Here is a 23131-nt window from a genome sequence, read left to right on the forward strand (position 1 = left end):
GTATTATCTACTTAATCCCTTGTTTCATTCTTTTTATTGTGTTTTAATCTGTTTTATTTGTTTGTATCTTTTTATGCCCCCCTTTTTATTGTCCTCAATGTTCTTACAGTATGTACTGTTACTCATCTTCCATCTTAAGGACCACAATGGAAACAATGTGGGCTTTTTTTGTGAACACTTTGTGCTGAATGTTGTTGTTGTTGTTCAATATTTTTTTTTAATTCATTCATCCTTCTGTCATATGATGTTGGGATTGAATATAAATATACAGTATGTATATTAAACAAACAAACAAAATGCATGTAAAATGTTGCAATGGTCTCACAGACAAGGCTTAGATTAGCCAGGTTTAGGCCTTAGTTCAATTAAAACATTTTATAAATGTGCCTTAGAAAAAAACATAGTGAAACAAAGTGTGCATTTTGAGACAAAACAAGTGATATGCTTTAAGATATGTCAGTGCAAAATATTTTCAAATTAAACAGCTCAAACATACATTTGACTCTCCTGTTCGAACTTGTTAATCAAAATGAACAAATCTTTTTCTGAGTCAATTCATTTGTTTCGTTCGTTGAATGAACCAACTGACTCGGAAAAAGATTTGTTCATTTTGATGAATGAGTTTACACAAATGTGCACCACAGAACAGAGCAAGGCGAGCATTCGAGCTCATAAAACTTAAACTTTGTAATTTATTTATTAAATGAGCGATCCTTTCGCTTGATAAGACCCTTATTCATCGTCTGGAATAGTTTAAAGACCTTTGAACAGTTTACAGTTTGTACTGAGAGTGTCTTTTGGACCTAGAACCGTCTGGTTCCCCATTGAAGTGCATTATATGGGGAAAAATCCTGAAATGTTTTCATCAAAAACCTTAATTTCTTTTCGACTGAAGAAAGAAAGATATGGACATCTTGGATGACATGGGGGTGAGTAAAATATCAGCAAAAAGTTTTCTTAAAAGTGAACTACTCCTTTAAGCCATGTCTGTGAAACCGGGGTGTATTATAATGAATAAAATAATATTTTGTTTTTGCATATTAATAATTACTATTTTGAATAAAACAAATCTAAAAAGTCACTGTAATATGATCATTTGGATGAATAGCCTACACAAGAATTTAATCTTCATTCTTAGAAACATCAATTACATTCCCTTGCAGTTCTTATACTAACCAACAGACGACAGCATACTCTAAAAATAACGGTTTAAAAGCTACACAAATGACTAGCAAGATTGTAAACACGCCCGTGTAAATGTTAATATATAATTTAATTGCACGGTTAAAAAATATATAGGTGTAACAAACTGTAAATTAAAAGTTTAACTATTATGCTCTTGACAGCCTCTGACAGTTACCGGAATTTTTTTCCGAACCATATTTGTCCAATGCAAAATAATCGCCCCGCCCACATCATCTTCCTACACGGGTCTACTATTGGTCAACATCCTGACAAGAATTCTTGATCTATTCAGCCATTGGCTGAGAAGATGTCAGTCACAGAAACTGTTGATGCAGGTTGACGAAGGAAGAGACCGCTGGTGAGAGAAGAGAAGAGGAGAGGGGAGGAAAGAGTACCCCAACTGGCACTTTACATATAGAATTGAATTTATTAAATATTGTTTTAACATATTGTAATTATTAAAACACGGGAAAATGGCTCAGCCAGACAACAAGAAGTTCTTTGAGAACCTGACGGGCGCTGGGAAATCTATAGCAGTGTTGACGAGCGGAGGAGATGCTCAAGGTAACGTGACAGTAGAAAGCTCACTGACATCTCATGATCGTTTTCCTATATTGGATCACTTTAACTCGTGATTATCGTGTTGTTTTCTATTGAAATGTTCAGAATGTTTTCTACACGGTATCATTATGACATCTGATGTTCATGCTGGGACATGCTTCTGTTGCTGCACTTATTATAGTGCGAGATTCACTGTTATCAGTGTTAAATGGACTGCTCCGTCTTTATATCAGTTGCACTGTATTAATGCAACTTTGTTAGAACCTCATACTTCGATTTGCTTATAGTTAGAATGGATGAAATGGCCCTTGAGGGCCTGAGGAGATTGATGGCTACCATCAGTTAATCACAAGGTCATATAACGTTATCTTGAATTGTGATGCGCTTGACTGACACATGGTTGATGTTTAGGTCATCGGGTTTAGGGCATAGGAATGTCTGTCACTGCCATTATTTAGATCCACCACAGCTGGCTGTTCAGGCTGGCTAATAGCAGTAAAAATGTAGGCTGAGAATGATGGTGAGGATGCAAATCAAACACTGAATACATTTGAGCGCATCCTGCTAACGTTACATCACAGATGACAGTGATTTAATTCATGTCATAACTGTTTCAGATAACGGGAAGCTTTTAATTACGTCTCTAGGTGTGTGTAGCTATGTGATTGAATAGCATTTCCAAATGCATGTCACTGCATTGCGGAATCACGTGACCTTCACGAAGAGCACGTATGTCATCTTCACTGCCACAATCGAGCCTAAAATATTCTGGTGCTTGCTTATGTTTGCTTAATATGAATAACCGTCATGTCTTTTACCTCATGTCGGCACTTTTCTGTCTGTCAATCATCGATATGAAGTTGTTTCGCCTTCAACCAGGAAGTTGCTGCGCGTTTCAGTCACTTTCCTGTTTATCGCGTGCAGGTGCTTTTTAAAAGTCATGTTTGTTTCTTCATTAAGTGGCATATTTCGCAAAGAACAGGTGAATTATGTGATTTTAAGGATTTAGCACGTTGACCGGATGCGTACGTGAGGAGCGGAGCCGCGTTTGAGCCGGTGAGTTACGTCACAGGAATTTGATCTGAGTCATGTGACCGACGCGCGCGCCCCTTCATACACGCAGTCATAATTCAACATTATAAGTTCCTCGGAGGTGTCTTATAAAATTGTACATAGAATATACCCAGCAAAGAAAACGTTAGAGAGATTTAAATTTGATATTGAATATTCCTGTACCTTTTGTGGCAATTATGACGAAACAATTTGTCATTTGTTTTATGATTGTACATACTAAGATATTTTGGAGAGATGTTGAAAACTATATAAGACGTAAAACTGGACAAACTTTAACATTGAGGAAAAAAAGATGTGTTTATTTACTTCGAAGATGGTGGAACAGATAAGGATTTTTCTTTTCTTGTCCAATTGTTTTTAATCTTAGGAAAAATCCATATTCATAAGAAGAAATGGGCAGAGTCCAAACCAAGTTTTGAACACCTTTTAGCAGAGCTAAAACAATATCACACCACTGTAAGAGGTCTTAAAAATAGAAAGGCTATTAAGACTGATCTTGTACTTTCCAAATATGTTTAATTAGCATCATTTTTTGTAATTTGGTCTTGTTTTATTTTATTTTTTTATTTTTTATTTTATGGTCATTGTTTGTCCTGTATGTCTGTTTAGTAGTGTATTTTGTGTATCAATCCTGGCATAAACAGGTGTTGTTGTATTATATTGTTAATATTGAATAAAGAAAAAAAAATTAAACATTATACATTTGCTTACTGTAAGAATTAAATACGTGCATTGGATTGAATACCCAAAGACGCCGTTTTTAACTGATATGACCTGTATAATGACTTGTGTAACCGAGTCTAGTCAGGGTACTTTCACTCAATAATATTAAAAAGAGTTCAGAAGTGCACATGAAGTGCGCTTTTACAACCACATTGCAAAGACTAGTTCCTTTAGAAATTAAAATCTAGTTTATGACACCATTTCAGTCACTCGCTTATAAAAGTACAGTATATTCTTTTTAAGCCTAATATAGCCTATTATTTCTGACTGTAAGACTTTTTTAAATGCATACATTGCACAGTATGCTTAGTCTTTTTTTTCACAAGAGATTTCTCTGCAGCTTGTGATAAATGCAAATGTTCTTGATTTGTAAGTTAATGTGTGGTAATAAATTTACATATAATTTCATTGTAGTTAATGAGTCACCAAAGGCAGTGTCACTACAGTAGTGACTAATGATGTAAGACTCATGCAATATTAGTCAGTTCAGTGGCTTGATGTATACGTGCACATTTCCCAGTCACTCGAATGCATGTTATAGATGAATTCATTCATTGACACTTTATTTGTTGTCTGTTTAGATAAAATGATAGACTCAAAAGATTGATATCATGGGAAAATGGACAGCTTGCGTCATTGATTTTTCTTTTTCAGCCCCTGTTGGGCTGCTAGAGCTCTCTGACGTGACCCACTGCGCAATGTGACGTCAGATTGATGTATTTTCTATGTAATTTTTGGACGTCCAATTTCGGTCCACTGTAATGCCAGACAACGTCTTTTTTCGACATCTACAGCACGTCTAATGTTGACGTTCGTGACCTCCGTGTAAGGGTTATTTATAGCACAAATGTGGTTGTTTGTGGACGTCTTTTCAACCTCAAATTTAGCTTTTATACAACTTAACTGTAGTCCTATGTTTCAAAAGGGTGGAAGACATATTACATTTATGCATTCGGCAGAGACTTTTATCCAAAGTGACTTACATTGCATTACACATTGACATTCCTATCGGTTCTTGCATTCCCTGGGAACTGAACCCATTATCTTGGTGTTGCTAGCGCCAACGCTCTACTTTGTTCGCATCTCCAGTTATCACCTGTTGCTGAGACAATCAAATGGAGTTTTTTGAGGATCTTAAATAATCATAAATAATCCATATTCATATGTATTAATCCAGTTAATAACAAGAATAATAATATTTGTAAATGAAAAAAATGACATATTAATCATGTAAATTTCCTGCACCTGTCATAGACGTCTCAATGACTTCCAAAAAAAATTACCCTGTTCAAAGGTCAAATGTTGAATGTCAATATGATGTCCAAGTTGGGTCATGGTTGGACGTCCAAAAAGTGGACCTAGTTTGGATGTCGAATAGATGTCCAGAATTGGTCATGGACTGACGGACCCAATATAGACATGATCTGCATGTCTGTCCGACCTCCAATGTTCAGTGGGCAGACTTGGTGAACAATGAAACTTACATTATAGATGAAACCTAAGCTATATACAGACCAGCATATCAGAAAGACTATTGACCACCTAGAAACCACCAAGCATTGTTGTTCCCATATGAAACCACAAAAAAAATAAAAAAAAATAAAAAATAGCCCATGAAATGAAGATAGTTTTCCATGTAAAACCCAATGTAAACTTTGATTTTTACTTTTTACTAGCTATTCAATTTTGTATTCCACAAACCCCCAAATATGATCATCCACGTGCAAGGGAACACCATCCTAAAATTTGAAAGGCAGCTAAAAAAAATTATTTGTATAAAGACCCAATAAATACTCTGAAATACTGTGCAAAATTAATGTTATTTAGTTTTTTTTTTTTTCAATATAGAACTAATGTTAAGTTAGCTATATTTTTTAAATTAAATCATTGTAATCAATTTTTTAAATGAATCAAATGTATAACATTTTAATTATTCTAATATTTTTCATTTTAATCATTTTTAGTGTCTTTAATTGTATTTTTATTTATTTAAATGTAGTTTTATTTAAATGTTTTTTTTTTCTTTCTTTTTTTAAATTTCTTTATTTTAATCATAAATATTAATTTATTGTTTTAAATAAAATATATGTATTTATTTTAATAATTTGTATTTATTTATTTTATTATGTGTATTTATGTTTATTTAAATACAAACAATTTTATTGTTTTATTTTAATCAGATTTATTTAGTTAGTTTAATCCTATTTGTATTTATTTTCCTTTTTTTTTTTTTTTTTTTACAGTTTTTCTCTAAAGGTCTCTAAGCTCTTCCACGTACCACAAATTTAACAAATGATATTAAAGCAGATTTAACCATTTTGTATATCATGGACATCATGTATTGACATTGAAAGCAATATTTCCTACCCATTGCTAGCACAGTGAGGTACTTTAAGATTGAAGTCTGAGTGAGTTATAGGAGGAGGCTAGCAACAGTTTACTAAATATGGAAGAAAATGACTTCCCCTAAATGTTTTTATAAAATGCTGTACAAAAACATTGCAATAATACTCACATTCCAATATCAAGCGCAAACCTAAACAAATATCCATGTATAACCTGTTTTATTAGTATTATACTATAGATATCCCTCTATTAAGTGATTTGTGTTGATTTGTGATTTGTGGTGTTTCTCTACATCCAGGGATGAATGCTGCTGTTCGGGCTGTTGTCCGTATGGGAATCTATGTAGGAGCCAAAGTCTACTTCGTTCACGAGGTCAGTCTCTAGTTCATCCATACAGAATTCAGATGATACCAAGACTGCTATGTCTTTACATGCTGTATATAAACATTAAGACAAACTAGTGTCTATGTCAGTGCTGTGTAACATATTGGTCTAATGGCTCTCGATGTTGCTGTTCACGCTTTCCAAATGGCCAATCATTTATTTCCAATATAGAAATGTTAATACTCAAGAGGTATTATGAGTACACACACAGCCTTCTTAGCTAAATAAGTCATGCATTATAAATTATATTAATCAACTACAGAGTTGTTGGAACAGCATAACTGTTTTGAGTTAAAGGCCTATATACCTGGCCTCATTTAAACATGAATTTTCCATGTAAGCCCTGTGATGTCTGGCTGTGATAGGCCAAATACCTTCGCCCACTGTGCTCTTATGCAATGGCTTCAGTGAAGAAACCCACACAGCCATGTTCTCCTGATTCCACCCTCATTCTTTAAGGTGAATCGTGTCATTGTTTGCAAGTGCTGCTAATGATGCAGAAACTACACACTTCATCTTTAATATCAAGATTGTGCCATATTGTAAACACAAAGCCAAGCCAGAACATTGCGTGCCAATCCCAGTAAGCTGCTTCGTACGATTACCTGGAGAATTGAATTCATTTCTGGTGACTAAGAGGTCATTGAAGGATAGGAGGATTTTGTTTATGTGTTTGTGTGTGTGACTTACAGGGTTATCAGGGTATGGTGGATGGAGGCGACAACATCAAGGAGGCAAAATGGGAGAGTGTGTCCAGCATGCTGCAAGTGGTGAGTGTGATGAGAATCATACGACCCCTCAGAGCACTTATACATACCTCTGCTTGTTCTGTCACAAGGTTATCGGTTACTATTCATAGGCCCCACGAATTCAAGGCTGCATAAAAGTCTCAAATATCTTAAAGGTGCAAGTGTATAATATGCCATTAAAGGGCTTCTAATGTCGGTCGCCATGTTGCCCCTCCATCTTGAAAGTACATTAGCCAAAGAGGGACATACCCGTTAATTCAAGCTTCGCCTTTCGCGTTTACGTTTGAGTTAACACTCATGGACGAGGTCGAACTGGAAGCCATGTTAATCTTGGACTACATTGGCCACCGTAGGAGTTAAAACGAAATCGGAATTGAGAGGAAACTAATAGAAACTAATATTCACTGGATGGTCATATACCTTTTCACCGCTAGATGGGGGTAAAAATCACACAGTGTAGCTTTAAACATCAATGGGTGCTCTGATCATTCAGCAAACACCAAGTAATGGGCCAATACCTTTTCAATCTCATGTTTACAATGGTTAAGATTTTGTGTGATTGTGTTTCAGGGCGGAACTGTTATCGGCAGCGCACGATGCAAAGATTTCCGCACGCATGAGGGACGTCTGAAGGCGGCTCATAACCTGGTGAAAAGGGGGATCACCAACCTGTGCGTGATTGGAGGAGACGGCAGTTTGACCGGGGCCAATCTCTTCAGAGAGGAGTGGAGCGGCCTGCTGGCAGAGCTGGTCCAGCAAAGTATGAGCTGCAGACGACACAATACAAATACAATTAGTTTGTTGAGGGTGTTTTTTTTTTCCATGTACAAAAAAATTGGTAACTATTTAAATTAAAACTATTTAAACTATTATGGTACGTTCACACCGGACGCGAATAGCACATCAGAAAAAAAAAATCCTGCGGCGCGAATGAGGCGTGGAGCGCGGCGCGGAAGACGCGAATACGCCTCGCGAATGGCACGATTTGAGCGTCTGGCACGTTAAGCGTGTTACGCGCGAATGATTTTTTGCCATTTGTGCATTCACGCGTCTGCCGCCCGAGTTGAAAAATCTGAACTTTGCCGTGAATTCGCGCCGCGTTAACCAATCAGGAGCTACCTAGCTGCTTGCTCACGTGGTGAAGTATCTGGATGCTTCAATAAATTATTTTGTAATATGACTAAATGCATGGTGGGATTATGCACAACAAAGCAAATATTTTATCATTTAAAACATTTCTATATACAAGACATGTTCATTTTGTATTGAATGTTATTTATTTCATATCTAGATTATATGAAATAGTATTATGATGTAAAGACAATCAACATATGTGCATAAGTTCATGTCTGGACGTGAGAGAGAAAAAAAATCACAGGACAAGTTAATAACTTTTGGAAGCCAATGGCCGCCAACGGATTTCGATTCTGACGCGCGTAAAAACAAAAGTTTGAAGCGAAATTTACGCGCGTCAGAATCGAAATCTGTTGGCGGCCATTATTTTTATGTCGACCAAGCATTCATCGAGAGAGTCACCGCTCTGGATTTACCCTGGAGAGCAGAACAGTGGCGTGGGGATTATCGTTGCCATATATTTGTGTCCTCCGGACCCTTCTGAGGTGAACCGTCAGTTTCACTCTTGACACGCGAATTAACACAAAGTGGTCAAGCGTCAAAGTAGACGCGTCAGGCGCGAATTTGATGCGCGATTCGCCTCCGGTGTGAACGTAGCATTAGGCTTAAATTAGTCCAAAAAAAAAATAAATATATAACAGGTCGATATGCAAATAATAATACAAAAATATTAACTAGAATTTGATCTTATGAGCTTTCATGTTGCATTTTTTTTGTTTTTTTTTTCCTATTATAGATCTGATTGATGAGGAGGCGGCTCAGAAATACTCCGCTCTTCACATTGTGGGTATGGTGGGCTCTATTGACAATGACTTCTGTGGCACCGACATGACAATAGGAACAGACTCAGCCCTCCACAGAATCATTGAGGTGGTGGATGCAATCATGACTACAGCTCAGAGGTACTTCGACAGCACATAACAAAGCAGAAAAAGCTACCAGTTGTGCAAGTTGTTGCCAAGGTTTGAGTGATTCACATTTATTGGCTAATAATATTTTTGTGGTTTACAGTCACCAGAGGACATTTGTGCTGGAGGTGATGGGCAGGCATTGTGGGTAAGATTATTACTTATTAGCACAATCCATTTTGCCCTGGATTTGTTCAAAATATATTATTGGTATGGCTTTTGTGTTTAAACAGTGAATTATGCGGTCTATTCGGTCAAATCAGACACTGTTTTCTATATCTGTATGCGCTTGTGTATGAAGCTATCTAGCATTGGTGAGCGCACTGGCATGTGGAGCTGACTGGGTGTTGATTCCTGAAATGCCCCCTGAGGATGGCTGGGAAGAGAAAATGTGTCAAAAACTCTCTGCGGTAAAACAAAAATAGTTTCTACTAAATCTACATGCAGCTCACGTGATATACTTCTTATGTTATTAGTGCTCACACTTTCTTTTAGATTTATTCTCACTCGTTTTTCACCTGAAAAATCGTCAAAACCATTAAATATGCTTGTGGTTGTACACAGTTTTGGAAGTGATTCTAAAACTGTTGCTTATTTAATAAATGAGTTAAGATTCACTCATGATAAAGTAGAATGTTCACTGAAATGTATAGCTTTCCATCACTACTTGCTAGAGCTTGTCATACTACTTGAAAAAAGACAAACTACTAAAAAATTGGTTATACATAGATATTTATAGTTTAAATAAGGTATTTATCCCAGAGATTTTCCACTTCCAGAATTTATTCTTCTGTTTGTAACATGCTTATGTTTTTGTGGAACAAATGTGTTCATTGCCCCAGACTCGATCCAGAGGTTCAAGGTTGAACATAATCATAGTCGCTGAAGGAGCCATTGACAGACATGGAAAAGCTATTACTTCTAGTATAGTCAAGGATGTGAGTACTGGATGTTTTCAAAGGGTGAGAGCAAAAATCTGGAATCCTCTAGAACTGCAGTTGCCCATCTCCAATAAAACTCTAAAAAGACCTTAAGACTTGTGCTAAAAACAAGCTACAAATTCTATCACATGCCACACGATATACAAGGGCTTTCACACTGACAGTGATAAATGGTGCACAAATCATTCTTTTACAATAAGATCTGGCAATTTGAGGCATCATAATCGACAAAGATCTTTGGCCAAGTGGCAAACTGCCTAAAGCATTTGAAAACAGCAATCCACTAGTCTTGCTGGCCTTGACCCAAAGTAAAGTGACTTTGAAACTTTGACCAAAGGCACAGCAACTTCAGTCAAAAGTACACCAACATTATATGAACAGTGACTTGGTGTCCTCAACTGTCAGTGATCAACAGTATATTAACTTTAAGACCTTCCCCAATAGCGTAACCAAGTGAAGTCTGTGAACAACAAAAACCTAGACCAACAAAAAGTATAGTGACTTGTGGACCATGATCAACAGTAAAGGAACTTTTTGATCCAACAAAATAGTGACTTTAAGGCATTGACTAACAACACAGACACTTGGAGACATCGGACAACAGTATAGTGACTTTAAAACCTTGACCACCTGTACTGCAACTTGGTGACCTCGACCAACATTATATAGACAACCACTTGGAGATCTCCACCAACAGTACTGCAACTTGGTGACGATAACCACAAGTGTAACAACTTGGTGACCATGATCAACAGTACAGCAACTTCTCAATCAACAGTATAGCTACTTTAAAACCTTGTCCAACAGCACAGCCACCTGTAGTCCTTGACCAACAGTATAGGACATTGGCGACCTCAACCAAAAGTACAGCAACTTGGCAAAAAATTCCAGACCTTGACCAACAATACAGCCATGCGGTGACCTAGACAAAAAGTATAGCAACTTGGAAACCTGAACCAATAGAATATGAACAGTGACTTGGTTACCTGAATCTACAGTACAGCAACTTGCTGACCAATAGTATATTGGTTTTAAGACCTTGACCAACTGTACTGCAACTTGGTGACCTCGACCAACATTATATAGACAACCCCTTGGAGTACTCCACCAACAGTACTGCAACTTGGTGACGATAACCACAAGTGTAACAACTTGGTGACCATGATCAACAGTACAGCAACTTCTCAATCAACAGTATAGCTACTTTAAAACCTTATCCAACAGCACAGCCACCTGTAGTCCTTGACCAACAGTACAGGACATTGGTGACCTCAACCAAAAGTACAGCAACTTGGCAAACAATTCCAGACCTTGACCAACAACACAGCCATGCGGTGACATTGACAAAAAGTATAGCAACTCAGAAACCTCAACCAATAGAATATGAACAGTGAATTGGTTACCTCAATCTACAGTACAGCAACTTGCTGACCAATAGTATATTGGTTTTAAGACCTTGACCAACTGTACTGCAACTTGGTGACCTCGACCAACATTATATAGACGGTCACTTGGAGATCTCCACCAACAGTACTACAACTTGGTGACGATAAACGAAAGTGTAACAATTTGGTGACCATGATCAACAGTACAGCAACTTCTCAAACAACAGTATAGCTACTTTAAAACCTTGTCCAACAGCACAGCCACCTGTAGTCCTTGACCAACAGTACAGGGCATTGGCGACCTCAACCAAAAGTACAGCAACTTGGCGAACAATTCCAGACCTTGACCAACAACACAGCCATATGGTGACCTCGACAAAAAGTATATCAACTTGGAAACCTCAACCAATAGAATATGAACAGTGACTTGGTTACCTCAATCTACAGTACAGCAACTTGCTGACCAATAGTATATTGACTTTATATGTACTGCAACTTGGTGACCTCGACCAACAGTTTAGCGACTTGGTGACCATGTTCAACAGTACAGAAACTGCTTGACCAACAGCACATCGACTTTGGGACAGAGAACAACAATACAGCAACTTGTAGGCAGGGCAGCCATTTGGAGTCCTTGACCAAAAGTACAGTGACTTGGCGAACAATTTAATTGAATTGCTGCTAGAAAGAATGCACCTTCCTGTGTTGTGTGGTGTGGTGGTTAAAGGTCTGGGTAAAGTAGTCTTGCATGGAGCAAGCCACTGTCATTACTTTGAGCAACTTCAAGCAAAAGTTGCTTCATTAGAAATGGTGTTTCAGTAAGTGTCTATTTACTTCATGGGCCACTTCTGCAGCCTCAATTCCAGCTTTTTGAATCTCTCCCGTTGTTTTTGTCATCAGTTTGTGACCTGTCTCTTACCCTCATAGAAACGGGCAGGAATGAAAAGGCTGAATATCATAATAGTAGCTGAAGGTGCGATTGATCATAACAACCAGCCCATTACCTCAGAACATGTAAAGAATGTAAGTACATGGTGTATAGAGATCCAGCTCCTGCATTGATCCCTGACCTCTCTGAGCTCTGTGTGTGCTCCCTCTCTGGCTTTGTCCTGTGTGGTTTGCTTAAACACACCCACACTCTTTTCTGGTAAGGCACATGTGGTCACCTCGAACATAACCAGCTATGGCCATCCTCTACTTACTGCAACTACTGCACGGCATCAGTGCATAAGTGTTTTGAATGCTACCCGAAGCAGGAGCATGCACATTTTGTAGTGCTTTAAAGTTCAGTCTTATTTGTTCTTTTCTTTAGAATAATTTGTGTTACAAGAAACATTAGGTAAGCGTTACTATTAGCATTGCTCATATTATTCCTTAACACAAATAGCCAACATTGTCCCACTTTATTTGTGCAACTGACATGAATGATACACTTAGAACAAAAAATAAGTAACTTTCCAGAATATCAGAATGCACTACTGTACATGTGTGGGAGCCTAAGCCTTATCATGGGACAAAATATCATAGAAATATGGGAATTTTCTTCAGACAGACAATGTAAGAATCTAGTTTTAGTCATGCTTGTGGAAACATTTATGTTTTCTTTTTTCGGGTTATTCATAGTGAAACTAAGTACATTTCCTCACCCTGAAAAAGGTCCTGCAGGAGTTGAATTATTTACAATGTTTAGCACCATCTCTAACACTAACCGCTAAAAAGATGGGTTCTAATTTACTGACTAGCATGGGACGGTGTTCTGATTTCACCAATTAATGCTAAATCTCTTAATTTGCATGTGTGTTGCAGCTTTCTTGTGAATCTTTCTGCAAAATGCATGTAATACTATGACTGATTTGTGTCTTCTGTGCTTGTACTTCGGTTTATCATAAAATGACTTTATACTGTAAAAAAAAAAAAAAAAAAAAAAAAATCAGATTCAGCAAAACATATAATTAGGGATGCACCGAATATTCGTCCACCGAAAATTTTCGCCCGAAAATGGCCCATTTTCGGTTTTCGGCCAAAAGACTTTTATCACCGAAACAATACGGCCGAAATGTTGTGATGACGCAAACAGAAGCCGCGACCTGCACATGCTGGTCTCCACAGACAGCGCACGTCTCCACAGACAACGCGCGCACCCTCCAAACGGTCGAGGCGTTTATACTTGACCCGCTCGACGTTGTACTATTCCTTGAAACGACGGGACGACTCAATTAACTGTCCTCAAACCATTAGGAATCGGCGAGAAGAAGAAAGATAAACGCATGACAAAGTTTATTTTTAGTATTCCACCACCAATACAAAAATAATCATATAAAACCCAGTAAACCCTGAGATTATTACATGTGAAATTACAAGAAAATATGTATATGGGAACATGCATGTATAGAACTAAATTAATGCTCTCTTAAATATTTTCTACATTCACTAAACATGTTATGTACATTTGTATTAAACATGGACCTTTGTTAATTTAAAAAGGCTTTTTATGCTATTGTATGCTAAATTTTTAAAATTTAAGCAACTACAGTAATTTAGACGTGCAAACTGGGTACTGGTGTGATGAGAAGTTCGCGCTCGGCTTTGTTTTTATGAGAGAACATTTCATTTTAAAACCTGCAGGCCAGTATATTATTATTTAATGTACACATGAGTGGGGTCAAAAACATTTTAGTTTGAATCTTATGTTATACTGTGCATTGTGATAAATAAATATTTGCATAATTTGTAATTGATTTATTCTTTGAAAATTTTATATGAATTTATACAATTGCAATGCCTTGATTTTAGTAAAGTTTGTACACAGTCATAGCCATAAATGCAATGATACTAATAATTGGCATAATTTCTTTCGTGTTTCGGCCTTGGTTTCCTCTTTTTCGGTTTTCAGTTTCGGACAAGAATTTTCATTTCGGTGCATCCCTACATATAATTGAACAGTTCACCCACAAATTAAAATTCTGGCATCATTTACTCACTCATTAATGTCTATATGTGTTATAGGTTAACAGCTCTTTTAAATACAATGAAAGTGGATGGTGTCCAGGGGCCGTCTAACTTTAGACTATAAAAGTGGTCTATACGACTCATGGACTATTATTAAACTGTTATCTGTTCTTAACACAAAGCTTAAGCTTTAACATCTTTGAGTTGACTTCAGTTTTGGGTTTATATATATATATATATATATATATATATATACAAACCCAATTCCGTAAAAGTTGGGACACTGTACAAATTGTGAATAAAAACAGAATGCAATGATGTGGAAGTTTCAAATTTCAATATTATATTTAGAATACAACATAGATGACATATCAAATGTTGAAAGTGAGACATTTTGAATTGCCATGCCAAATATTGGCTCCTTTTGGATTTCATGAGGGCTACAAATTCCAAAAAAGTTGGGACAGGTAGCAATAAGAGGCCAGAAAAGTTAAATGTACATAAAAGGAACAGCTGGAGGACCAATTTGCAACTTATTAGGTCAATTGGCAACATGATTGGGTATAAAAAGAGCCTCTCAGAGTGGCAGTGTCTCTCAGAAGTCAAGATGGGCAGAGGATCACCAATTCCCCCAATGCTGAGGCAAAAAATAGTGGAGCAATATCAGAAAGGAGTTTCTCAGAGAAAAATCGCAAAGAGTTTGAAGTTATCATCATCTACAGTGCATAATATCATCCAAAGATTCAGAGAATCTGGAACAATCTCTGTGCATAAGGGTCAAGGCCGGAAAACCATACTGAATGCCCGTGATCTTCGGGCCCTTAGACGGCACTGCATCACACACAGGAATGCTACTGTAATGGAAATCACAACATGGGCTCAAGAATACTTCCAGAAAACATTGTCAGTGAACACAATCCACCGTGCCATTCACCGTTGCCGGCTAAAGCTCTATAGGTCAAAAAAGACAACCCAAGTTGTTATCAGCGCTCAGTTCAGAAGCCTGCATCTCTGATGGTATGGGGTTGCATGAGTGCGTGTGGCATGGGCAGCTTACACATCTGGAAAGGCACCATCAATGCTGAAAGATATATCCAAGTTCTAGAACAACATATGCTCCCATCCAGACATCGTCTCTTTCAGGGAAGACCTTGTATTTTCCAACAAGACAATGCCAAACCACATACTGTATCAATTACAACATCATGGCTGCATAGAAGAAGGATCCGGGTACTGAAATGGCCAGCCTGCAGTCCAGATCTTTCACCCATAGAAAACATTTGGCGCATCATAAAGAGGAAGATGCAACAAAGAAGACCTAAGACAGTTGAGCAGCTAGAAGCCTTTATTAGACAAGAATGGGACAACATTCCTATTCCTAAACTTGAGCAACTTGTCTCCTCAGTCCCCAGACGTTTGCAGACTGTTATTAAAAGAAGAGGGGATGCCACACAGTGGTAAAAATGGCCTTGTCCCAACTTTTTTGAGATGTGTTGATGCCATGAAATTTAAAATCAACTTATTTTTCCCTTAAAATTATGCATTTTCTCCGTTTAAACATTTGATATGTCATCTATGTTGTATTCTAAATATAATATTGAAATTTGAAACTTCCACATCATTGCATTCTGTTTTTATTCACAATTTGTACAGTGTCCCAACTTTTATGGAATTGGGTTTGTATATTACTGTAAGATTTATAAACATTATGAAGTAATGATGATTATGTTGGACTGAAAATTCAAAATGCTCATAGACATTTGATTTATTTGGAATTAAATGTTATCTTGCGTGATGGACAAGAAGTTTTGTTGACAAAATATGACCTAAAACCTCTAAATCCCCTTGATTCCTATAATTTAAGTCTTTATTTACTTTTCCAGCTGGTGGTTCAGTGTCTGGGCTTCGACACGCGTGTGACCATCCTGGGCCACGTCCAGAGAGGAGGGACCCCCTCGGCGTTTGACAGGATTCTGGTGAGAAACTCTTAGGGATAAAAACAGGAGGGTTGTGGGGAGCTTACATTCATTACATAAACAGATTTCATGTCCACACACTGCAATTTCTCCGCTGTTCTAAAGTGCACTCTGGGGAACTGAGAAAAAATAAATAATGCCGGAAAAGAGAGAGCGCTTCTTTCCTAAGTGCTCCATTTATTTTCAACATTATGTTTATGTACATATTATGTTGCATGCTGTCGATTAACACAAACAACACTTACAGAAGGAAAACTATAATAACCCTTGGATTCAACATGCAATAGCAATAGACAAACACAGTCTTCTTAAACAAATAACATACAAAAACATATCTTAATTGAGTACATTATGTAAGCATTCTCAGTGCTGGGTGGAAACCACATGTAAATCCCTAAGTTTAAAATGGAATTTTCTGTCATATGAAACTATTTCTATGCATAAAGTAAAGATTGCATTTGAGCACTACTGATTGCAATGCTGTGTTTGTTGTCAGGCCAGTCGCATGGGTGTGGAGGCGGTTCTGGCGCTGCTTGAGACCACTGCAAACACGCCAGCCTGCGTGGTGTCTCTGTGTGGGAACCAGTCTGTGCGGCTGCCCCTCATGGAGTGTGTGCAGATGGTAAGGCTTGGACGGACGCCACATCGGGTTTAGTGCTGTGATAATAAAGATCCACGCTCACGCAGTTCAGCAGAGGAATGAGAGCATTGCATTACTGCCGCACTCATGAATCGTTCTGGCATTTGCATCGCTATGAGCTGAATTGAATTATATTTATTTGCATTTAAATATTTAATAACTAAATCTAATTAAATAAAAATAAAATTATATATATTTTTTTTCAATTATAAAAAAATATGGTCGCACTTTATATTAAGTGGCTTTAAGTACTATGTTTATACAATGTACTTATTGGGGCCGTTTAGACCTGGCCACTTCATGCGTTTTCTGTGATCGGATAGCAATCCGATTGTGAAAAGACCAGGTGTAAATGCCCCCCGAAACGCATTTGAGACGGATTTGAATCCGATCGCTCAAACCACATCAGAAGGTGGTCTGGGCCGCATTCCAGACCAAACTGGACATCTGTAAATGCATCTGGTTGTTGAAACCACATATGTAAATTTTACTCCTCCCAAAAATGCTAAAAAATAAACGTGTGAGAGCGTGTTATAGGCCATATGTCATGTTATTTTAGTCAGATATGACGACGCTACTGCGACGCGCATCACCTCAGATGAGCAGCTGAGCGCCTATCAAGCCAACGCGCCGCAATCTATCGCAAATCAAAGTGAAAGTAAGACGCAGACGATTAACACTACCATCTTCATTAAAAGTAAAGAAATTAACTGATCTTTACCAGGGCTGTTGCCGCTCTCTCTTTTAGCTGTCTTTGCTGATTTTGAAATTAGCCGATGATCAATAAAATTCAGCTCATATCTGTTGCTTTCGGTGACGTGCGCTTCATTAAATCTGTATATTGCGCGGGAATTGAAGGTCGGATTTATATCCGTTTTGCAAAAACACATGTATGTGAGCAGGTGTAAATGGAATCGTTTTGAGTAATCCGATCTGAGAAAACGCATGAAGTGGCCAGGTGTAAACAGCCCCCATTGTGTTCCTGTTGTATTGTAAAACACTTTTGCTGCTATTGAGGTGCGATACGGGTAAGGTTAGGGACAGGTGTGGTGGTATGGGTAGGTTTAAGGGTAGGTTAAGGTGTAAGGGAAGAGGCAACAGTGTAATTAAATAAATTAATTACATGCAAGTATTTTCAAAATATAAGTACAATGTAAAAATATATAGACCATTTTGCAAGATGTAAACAACACTGGTCCAGAAACACTTCCTGTTTCAGATTTTTAACACTACATAAAAGCTGGGATAAAATACAACCAACAGAACATATAAAACTGAATCAAAAAGTTTTACATGTTACAAACTGAAACAGGAAGTGTTTCTGGACCAGTGTTGTTTACATCTTGCAAAATGGTCTATATGTACACAATAAGTCCATTGTATCAAATTACTAATTGCAATGTAAGTGTATAGTACTTAAGCCATTTAATATAAAGTGGGACCAAAAATATAATTAAATAAAATATCTCTGGACAGGTTGATTTCCATTATAGTAATTTAATTTAACATTAGTTTCAGATTCTTTGTGGAAATTATTGTTTTTTTCTTTCGATGTTGATATGAAATATGACCCAGACAGTGTTTCCAACAAATCACGTGTCATAATATCATTCTAATGAAACTGCTTTTTCTGTCTTGTAGACTCAGCAGGTGCAGAAGGCCATGGATGAGAAGAAATTTGAAGAGGCAGTTCGGCTACGTGGCAGGTCTGTTTGCTACATGTAGTTTGATACTTTGCTACTTTTAGTAGCTTGACTGTAATTTAACTTTGACTGCGAGTAGCATGCACTCTACCTTTAAAAAGTTTCGGGTTGGTACGATTTTTAAAGATTTTATGAAAGAATTGTGCTCACCAAGACTGCATTTATTTGATCAAAAATACAGTGAAATACACTCACCTAAAGGATTATTACACCTGTTAAATTATCGAATCAACCAATCACATGGTAGTTGCTTCAATGCATTTAGGGGTGTGGTCCTGGTCAAGACAATCTCCTGAACTCCAAACTGAATGTCAGAATGGGAAAGAAATGTGATTTAAGCAATTTTGAGCGTGGCATGGTTGTTGGTTTTCACGATCTGCTCAGTTACTGGGATTTTCACGCAGAACCATTTCTAGGGTTTACAAAGAATGGTGTGAAAAGGGAAAAACACCCAGTATGCGGCAGTCCTGTGGGCGAAAATGCCTTGTTGATGCGAGAGGTCAGAGGAGAATGGGCCGACTGATTCAAACTGATAGAAGAGCAACTTTGACTGAAATAACCACTCGTTACAACCGAGGTATGCAGCAAAGCATTTGTGAAGCCACAACACACACAACCTTGAGGCGGATGGGCTACAACAGCAGAAGACCCCACCGGGTACCACTCATCTCCACTACAAATAGGAAAAAGAGGCTACAATTTGCAAGAGCTCACCAAAATTGGACCGTTGAAGACTGGAAAAATGTTGCCTGGTCTGATGAGTCTCGATTGGTGGTAGAGTCAGAATTTGGCGTAAACAGAATGAGAACATGGACCCATCATGCCTTGTTACCACTGTGCAGGCTGGTGGTGGTGGTGTAATGGTGTGGGAGATGTTTTCTTTGCACACTTTAGGCCCTTTAGTGCCAATTGGGCATCGCAAAATAACTGTTTTAAAGAAAGTTTTACTCCATCATTACTCCAGTCTTTAGTTTCACATAATCTTCAGAAATCATTCTTATATGATGATTTGATGCTCAAGAAACATTTATTATCAGTGTTGAAGTTTTCTTTCAGGATGATTTGATGAATAGACAACATTTATTCAAAATAGATTTTTGTTCCTAACAATGTAAACGTCACTTTTGATCAATTTAATGTATCCTCTAAAAACATTTTTTACTGACCCCAAACTTTTGAACGGTAGTATATTCATTTTAACCATTAAATATAACTCTTAAATCGCATTAGATAATAAGAATAACACGTATATGTTTGTGTGTAAATGCAGGAGCTTTGAGAATAACCTGAGGACTTACAAACTGCTGGCTCACCGTAAACCAGAGTCTGAACTTCCACACGTGAGTGAGAGGGATGCCGTGTTTGTTTTACCCGGGTGATCTTTTACCCCATCTTAACACAACACCACCTCTGTCGACTGACATCAGCATGCCGTTGGGTCAAACTTAGCTATTCACAACCCTCAGTACATGCCACACCTAGCAGATGTTTCCAGTGGAAACCAAGATTAATTAGTCCTGTCACACATCCGGCGTGAATATTTCTGCTTGTGGATAGTTATTTTTAGCTCTCTTCTCTTGCTAATATTATCTCAATGCCACAATATCTTTAAGAGGCACATTTTTTGTAGCATTTATTTTGATCTAAGTGATCGGAATCATAATGTTCAGTGAATGATAAAACTGAGAAAACAACAATAGGAATTCATATTTAAGGAAGCAAGCTATGTTTAGAGACCAGAATATCATGTCATTTTTGTAATGGACTCTCCCAGAACACCATAGGAACTACATAGCAATGCCCTGACAAGCATCCATGAGACACTAGCATCATGGTGGCAACAACAAGTTTCTGCAGCTTAGATTCCATAAATGGTCTGCGTTGAGCATAAAACAATACAATAATTCATATAAATAAATCCCATAATTCCAGACGTTTCAATAACTGATTTCTTCAAGGTTTATGCTTGTTATTACCAATTAATTTTTACAATTATTTTCAACAGTCTCAACAGTTTATTTCAAGGAAAATATGTTTAAGCTTGACATAACTAGAAAAAAAAAATCATATTTTAATCTTTTATATATTTTTTTTTATTTATTAATTTATTTGACATTAAAAATAGTACAAAACAAGTCTGTAACTGATGCTATGCAAAAAGAGTTTATAGCTATTGCTAATTTTCAACTCCAGTCCAGTCAATCTGTTCCATGAAGACATTTACATGACTTTTCCAAATATAAATATATTTTCTAAATATAACACTTTTAAAATTCCATCCAGGTTTTCCAAGACCGTGAAAACCCGGCATTAATGATTCCATGAAAAATTCTCATTAGGAAAGAGTGTACACGCAAAACCATTGGATTTTGAACCTGGCTTCATCCAATTTTCAGATTTCTGCTTTAGAAATGTATGCAAACTAGTGCATATTTAAATAGATCATGTTCATTTGCATATTTAATCAGAACATACAACACGTTTAAATAAGAATCTGGATTTTTAGCCGTTTTAGCTTACTTTAAAAATGGTCTTTTCTTATTTTAAATGATTTTAAGCTATTTTGGGGAAGCATTGATGCTTAGTATCTTTTCAGTTGCTTTTCTAAAAGCCTTGCGTAGAGAAAAGGAGTCTCGAATGGAAAATCTGCTACAGTCAGAAAAGTCAAAAGGGCCGCTTGTCCAGAAGTGTTTAGTCAATAATCATTCTCTGATGCTCCGGGCCGTGTGTCGAGTTAACGAAAGACCAAATTACCCTGCGCCTGTTGGAATGGAAAACAGATTGATGAATGCCAACGGCTGGTTGGAAACATTGTTGAATTCCTAATAGGCATTGAGTGGTAAACACAAAAACATGCGGATGATCAAGAAGCACAAGGCCACAAATATATAGACATACGTGCTAGTTATATGAATATGACCATTTTAGTTTGCTCTTCACATCAGCCCACATGTATCCAACAGGACGCTTGCTGTATTTATTATAGACAACTGAACATAAGTCAGTAATATAGCTGAAGCCATGTACAAGCAAATGCTCGAGAAATGACCTAAATGTAATATATTGACATATTTGTCAGCCTAATAAGCAATATTATGTCTTCTTCCCCCATTCAGAGCAATTATAACGTGGCTGTTTTGAACGTGGGCGCCCCCGCGGCGGGCATGAACGCAGCCGTGCGCTCGGCTGTCAGAGTGGGCATCTCCGAGGGACACAAAATGTTTGCTGTCAGTGACGGTTTTGAAGGATTCTATAAGGGACAGGTAAACAAATATTTACTTTAATATTATTCTAGTATTTAAGAATCATCCAGTAGGATTTAAACACAATGTTTTATGGGGGTCGTAACACATGAAACAGAAACACAAACGATCTTTACATATGAACTAAATCTTGTCCCACTTGGACCACAAAGGGAAGCTGTTTATAATGCCAAAGGCCAAATGTGTGTTTTAAATGTATAAAATAAGATGTAGTAGAGGATAAATAGTAGGATGAAGGATAAAAACATAGATGCATTAGATGTAGTAGAGCTTCTTAAAAGAAGAATATGGTATTATTTAGTGTGTATTATAAAATTTAAAATAAAAGTTGTTTAGGGGGTATGCTAGTTTAATAGACTACATTTCTTTAAACATTTGTTCCTTTAGATTAAAAAGATTGTGGTCAAATGTTTTTTTTTTTATTATTATTATTATTACTTTTATTATTATCAAGGATACATTCAATTTATCAAAAGATACTTAATACATTTAATGTCACAAAATATTTCTATAACAATATTAAGGAGAATGAGTTTTCAACATTGATAAAAAATATTTTTTTGAGCAGGAAATCGGGATCATGTGATGCTGAAGAAGTAATGGAAGGAATTCAGCTTTGATATCAATGGATTAAATTACATTTTAAAGTATATAAATATTTAACATACATGTTTTGACTGTATTTTTGTAGCCAAATAAATGCAGCCTTAATGAGGATATAAGACTTCTTTAAAAAACATTACAAATATTTTACTGACCAATTTTTTTTTAAAGGGATAGTTCACTTTGAAATTAATTTTTCGTATGTTTTAGCTTCAAGGGCATCCAAGATGTGTCTTTGTTTCCGCAGTATTTTCAATTTTGATATTTTTAGGTCAAACCGTTTTTGTCTGTCAGTCATATAATGGAGGTCTATGGTCACCACCTCAAAGAGCATGCACAGAGAAGTCCAAATTAAACATGATTTAATGACTCGTAAATGTAAGTACACATTGATGGCCTAAGACACGAAACGAGCGGTTTGTGTGAGAAAACGAACAGGATTTATATAGTTTTTACTTCTCGTAACCAGAGCCATGTCCAAGTGATCTAAGAGTGCGTGCGCTTCGGTGTGCGCAAGCGTTGGAAAGCTTGCGCAGTTGCGAAAAAAAAAATTAAATGTTGTCTGTTGATAAATAGAAATTGTTCTCCATTGCGATTTCCTGTTTCT

General features: G+C 37.0%; 2 protein-coding genes across 5 annotated transcripts in view; one reads left to right on the forward strand and one right to left on the reverse strand.

Annotated features, from left to right (window-relative positions):
• adarb2 (adenosine deaminase RNA specific B2 (inactive)) overlaps positions 1–2824 on the reverse strand; it is a 516612-nt gene extending 513788 nt beyond the window's left edge. Inside the window, exon 1 of the mRNA XM_089125947.1 lies at positions 2565–2824. The gene's annotated coding sequence lies outside the window, so the exon portion shown is untranslated. The remainder of the gene's footprint in view (positions 1–2564) is intronic.
• The window catches only part of pfkpa (phosphofructokinase, platelet a), a 43905-nt gene continuing 22282 nt past the window's right edge, over positions 1509–23131 (forward strand). Inside the window, exons 1-13 of one of the 4 annotated variants that reach the window (XM_089125949.1) lie at positions 1509–1749; positions 6188–6261; positions 6966–7043; positions 7593–7782; positions 8893–9058; positions 9168–9212; positions 9366–9474; positions 9907–10002; positions 16223–16315; positions 16812–16937; positions 18597–18661; positions 19929–19982; positions 21747–21921. In XM_089125949.1, coding sequence (XP_088982075.1) covers positions 1659–1749; positions 6188–6261; positions 6966–7043; positions 7593–7782; positions 8893–9058; positions 9168–9212; positions 9366–9474; positions 9907–10002; positions 16223–16315; positions 16812–16937; positions 18597–18661; positions 19929–19982; positions 21747–21921 — 1362 coding nt within the window. In that variant the 5' untranslated portion in view covers positions 1509–1658. Of the gene's footprint in view, positions 1750–6187; positions 6262–6965; positions 7044–7592; positions 7783–8892; positions 9059–9167; positions 9213–9365; positions 9475–9906; positions 10003–12317; positions 12414–16222; positions 16316–16811; positions 16938–18596; positions 18662–19928; positions 19999–21746; positions 21922–23131 lie in introns of all 4 variants that reach the window. The other 3 variants (XM_039666529.2, XM_039666527.2, XM_039666526.2) reach the window with 3 other exon arrangements.

This window comes from Pimephales promelas, chromosome 22 (genome assembly GCF_988280905.1).
Source record: "Pimephales promelas chromosome 22, fPimPro1.hap1.1, whole genome shotgun sequence".
Taxonomy (NCBI): domain Eukaryota; kingdom Metazoa; phylum Chordata; class Actinopteri; order Cypriniformes; family Leuciscidae; genus Pimephales; species Pimephales promelas.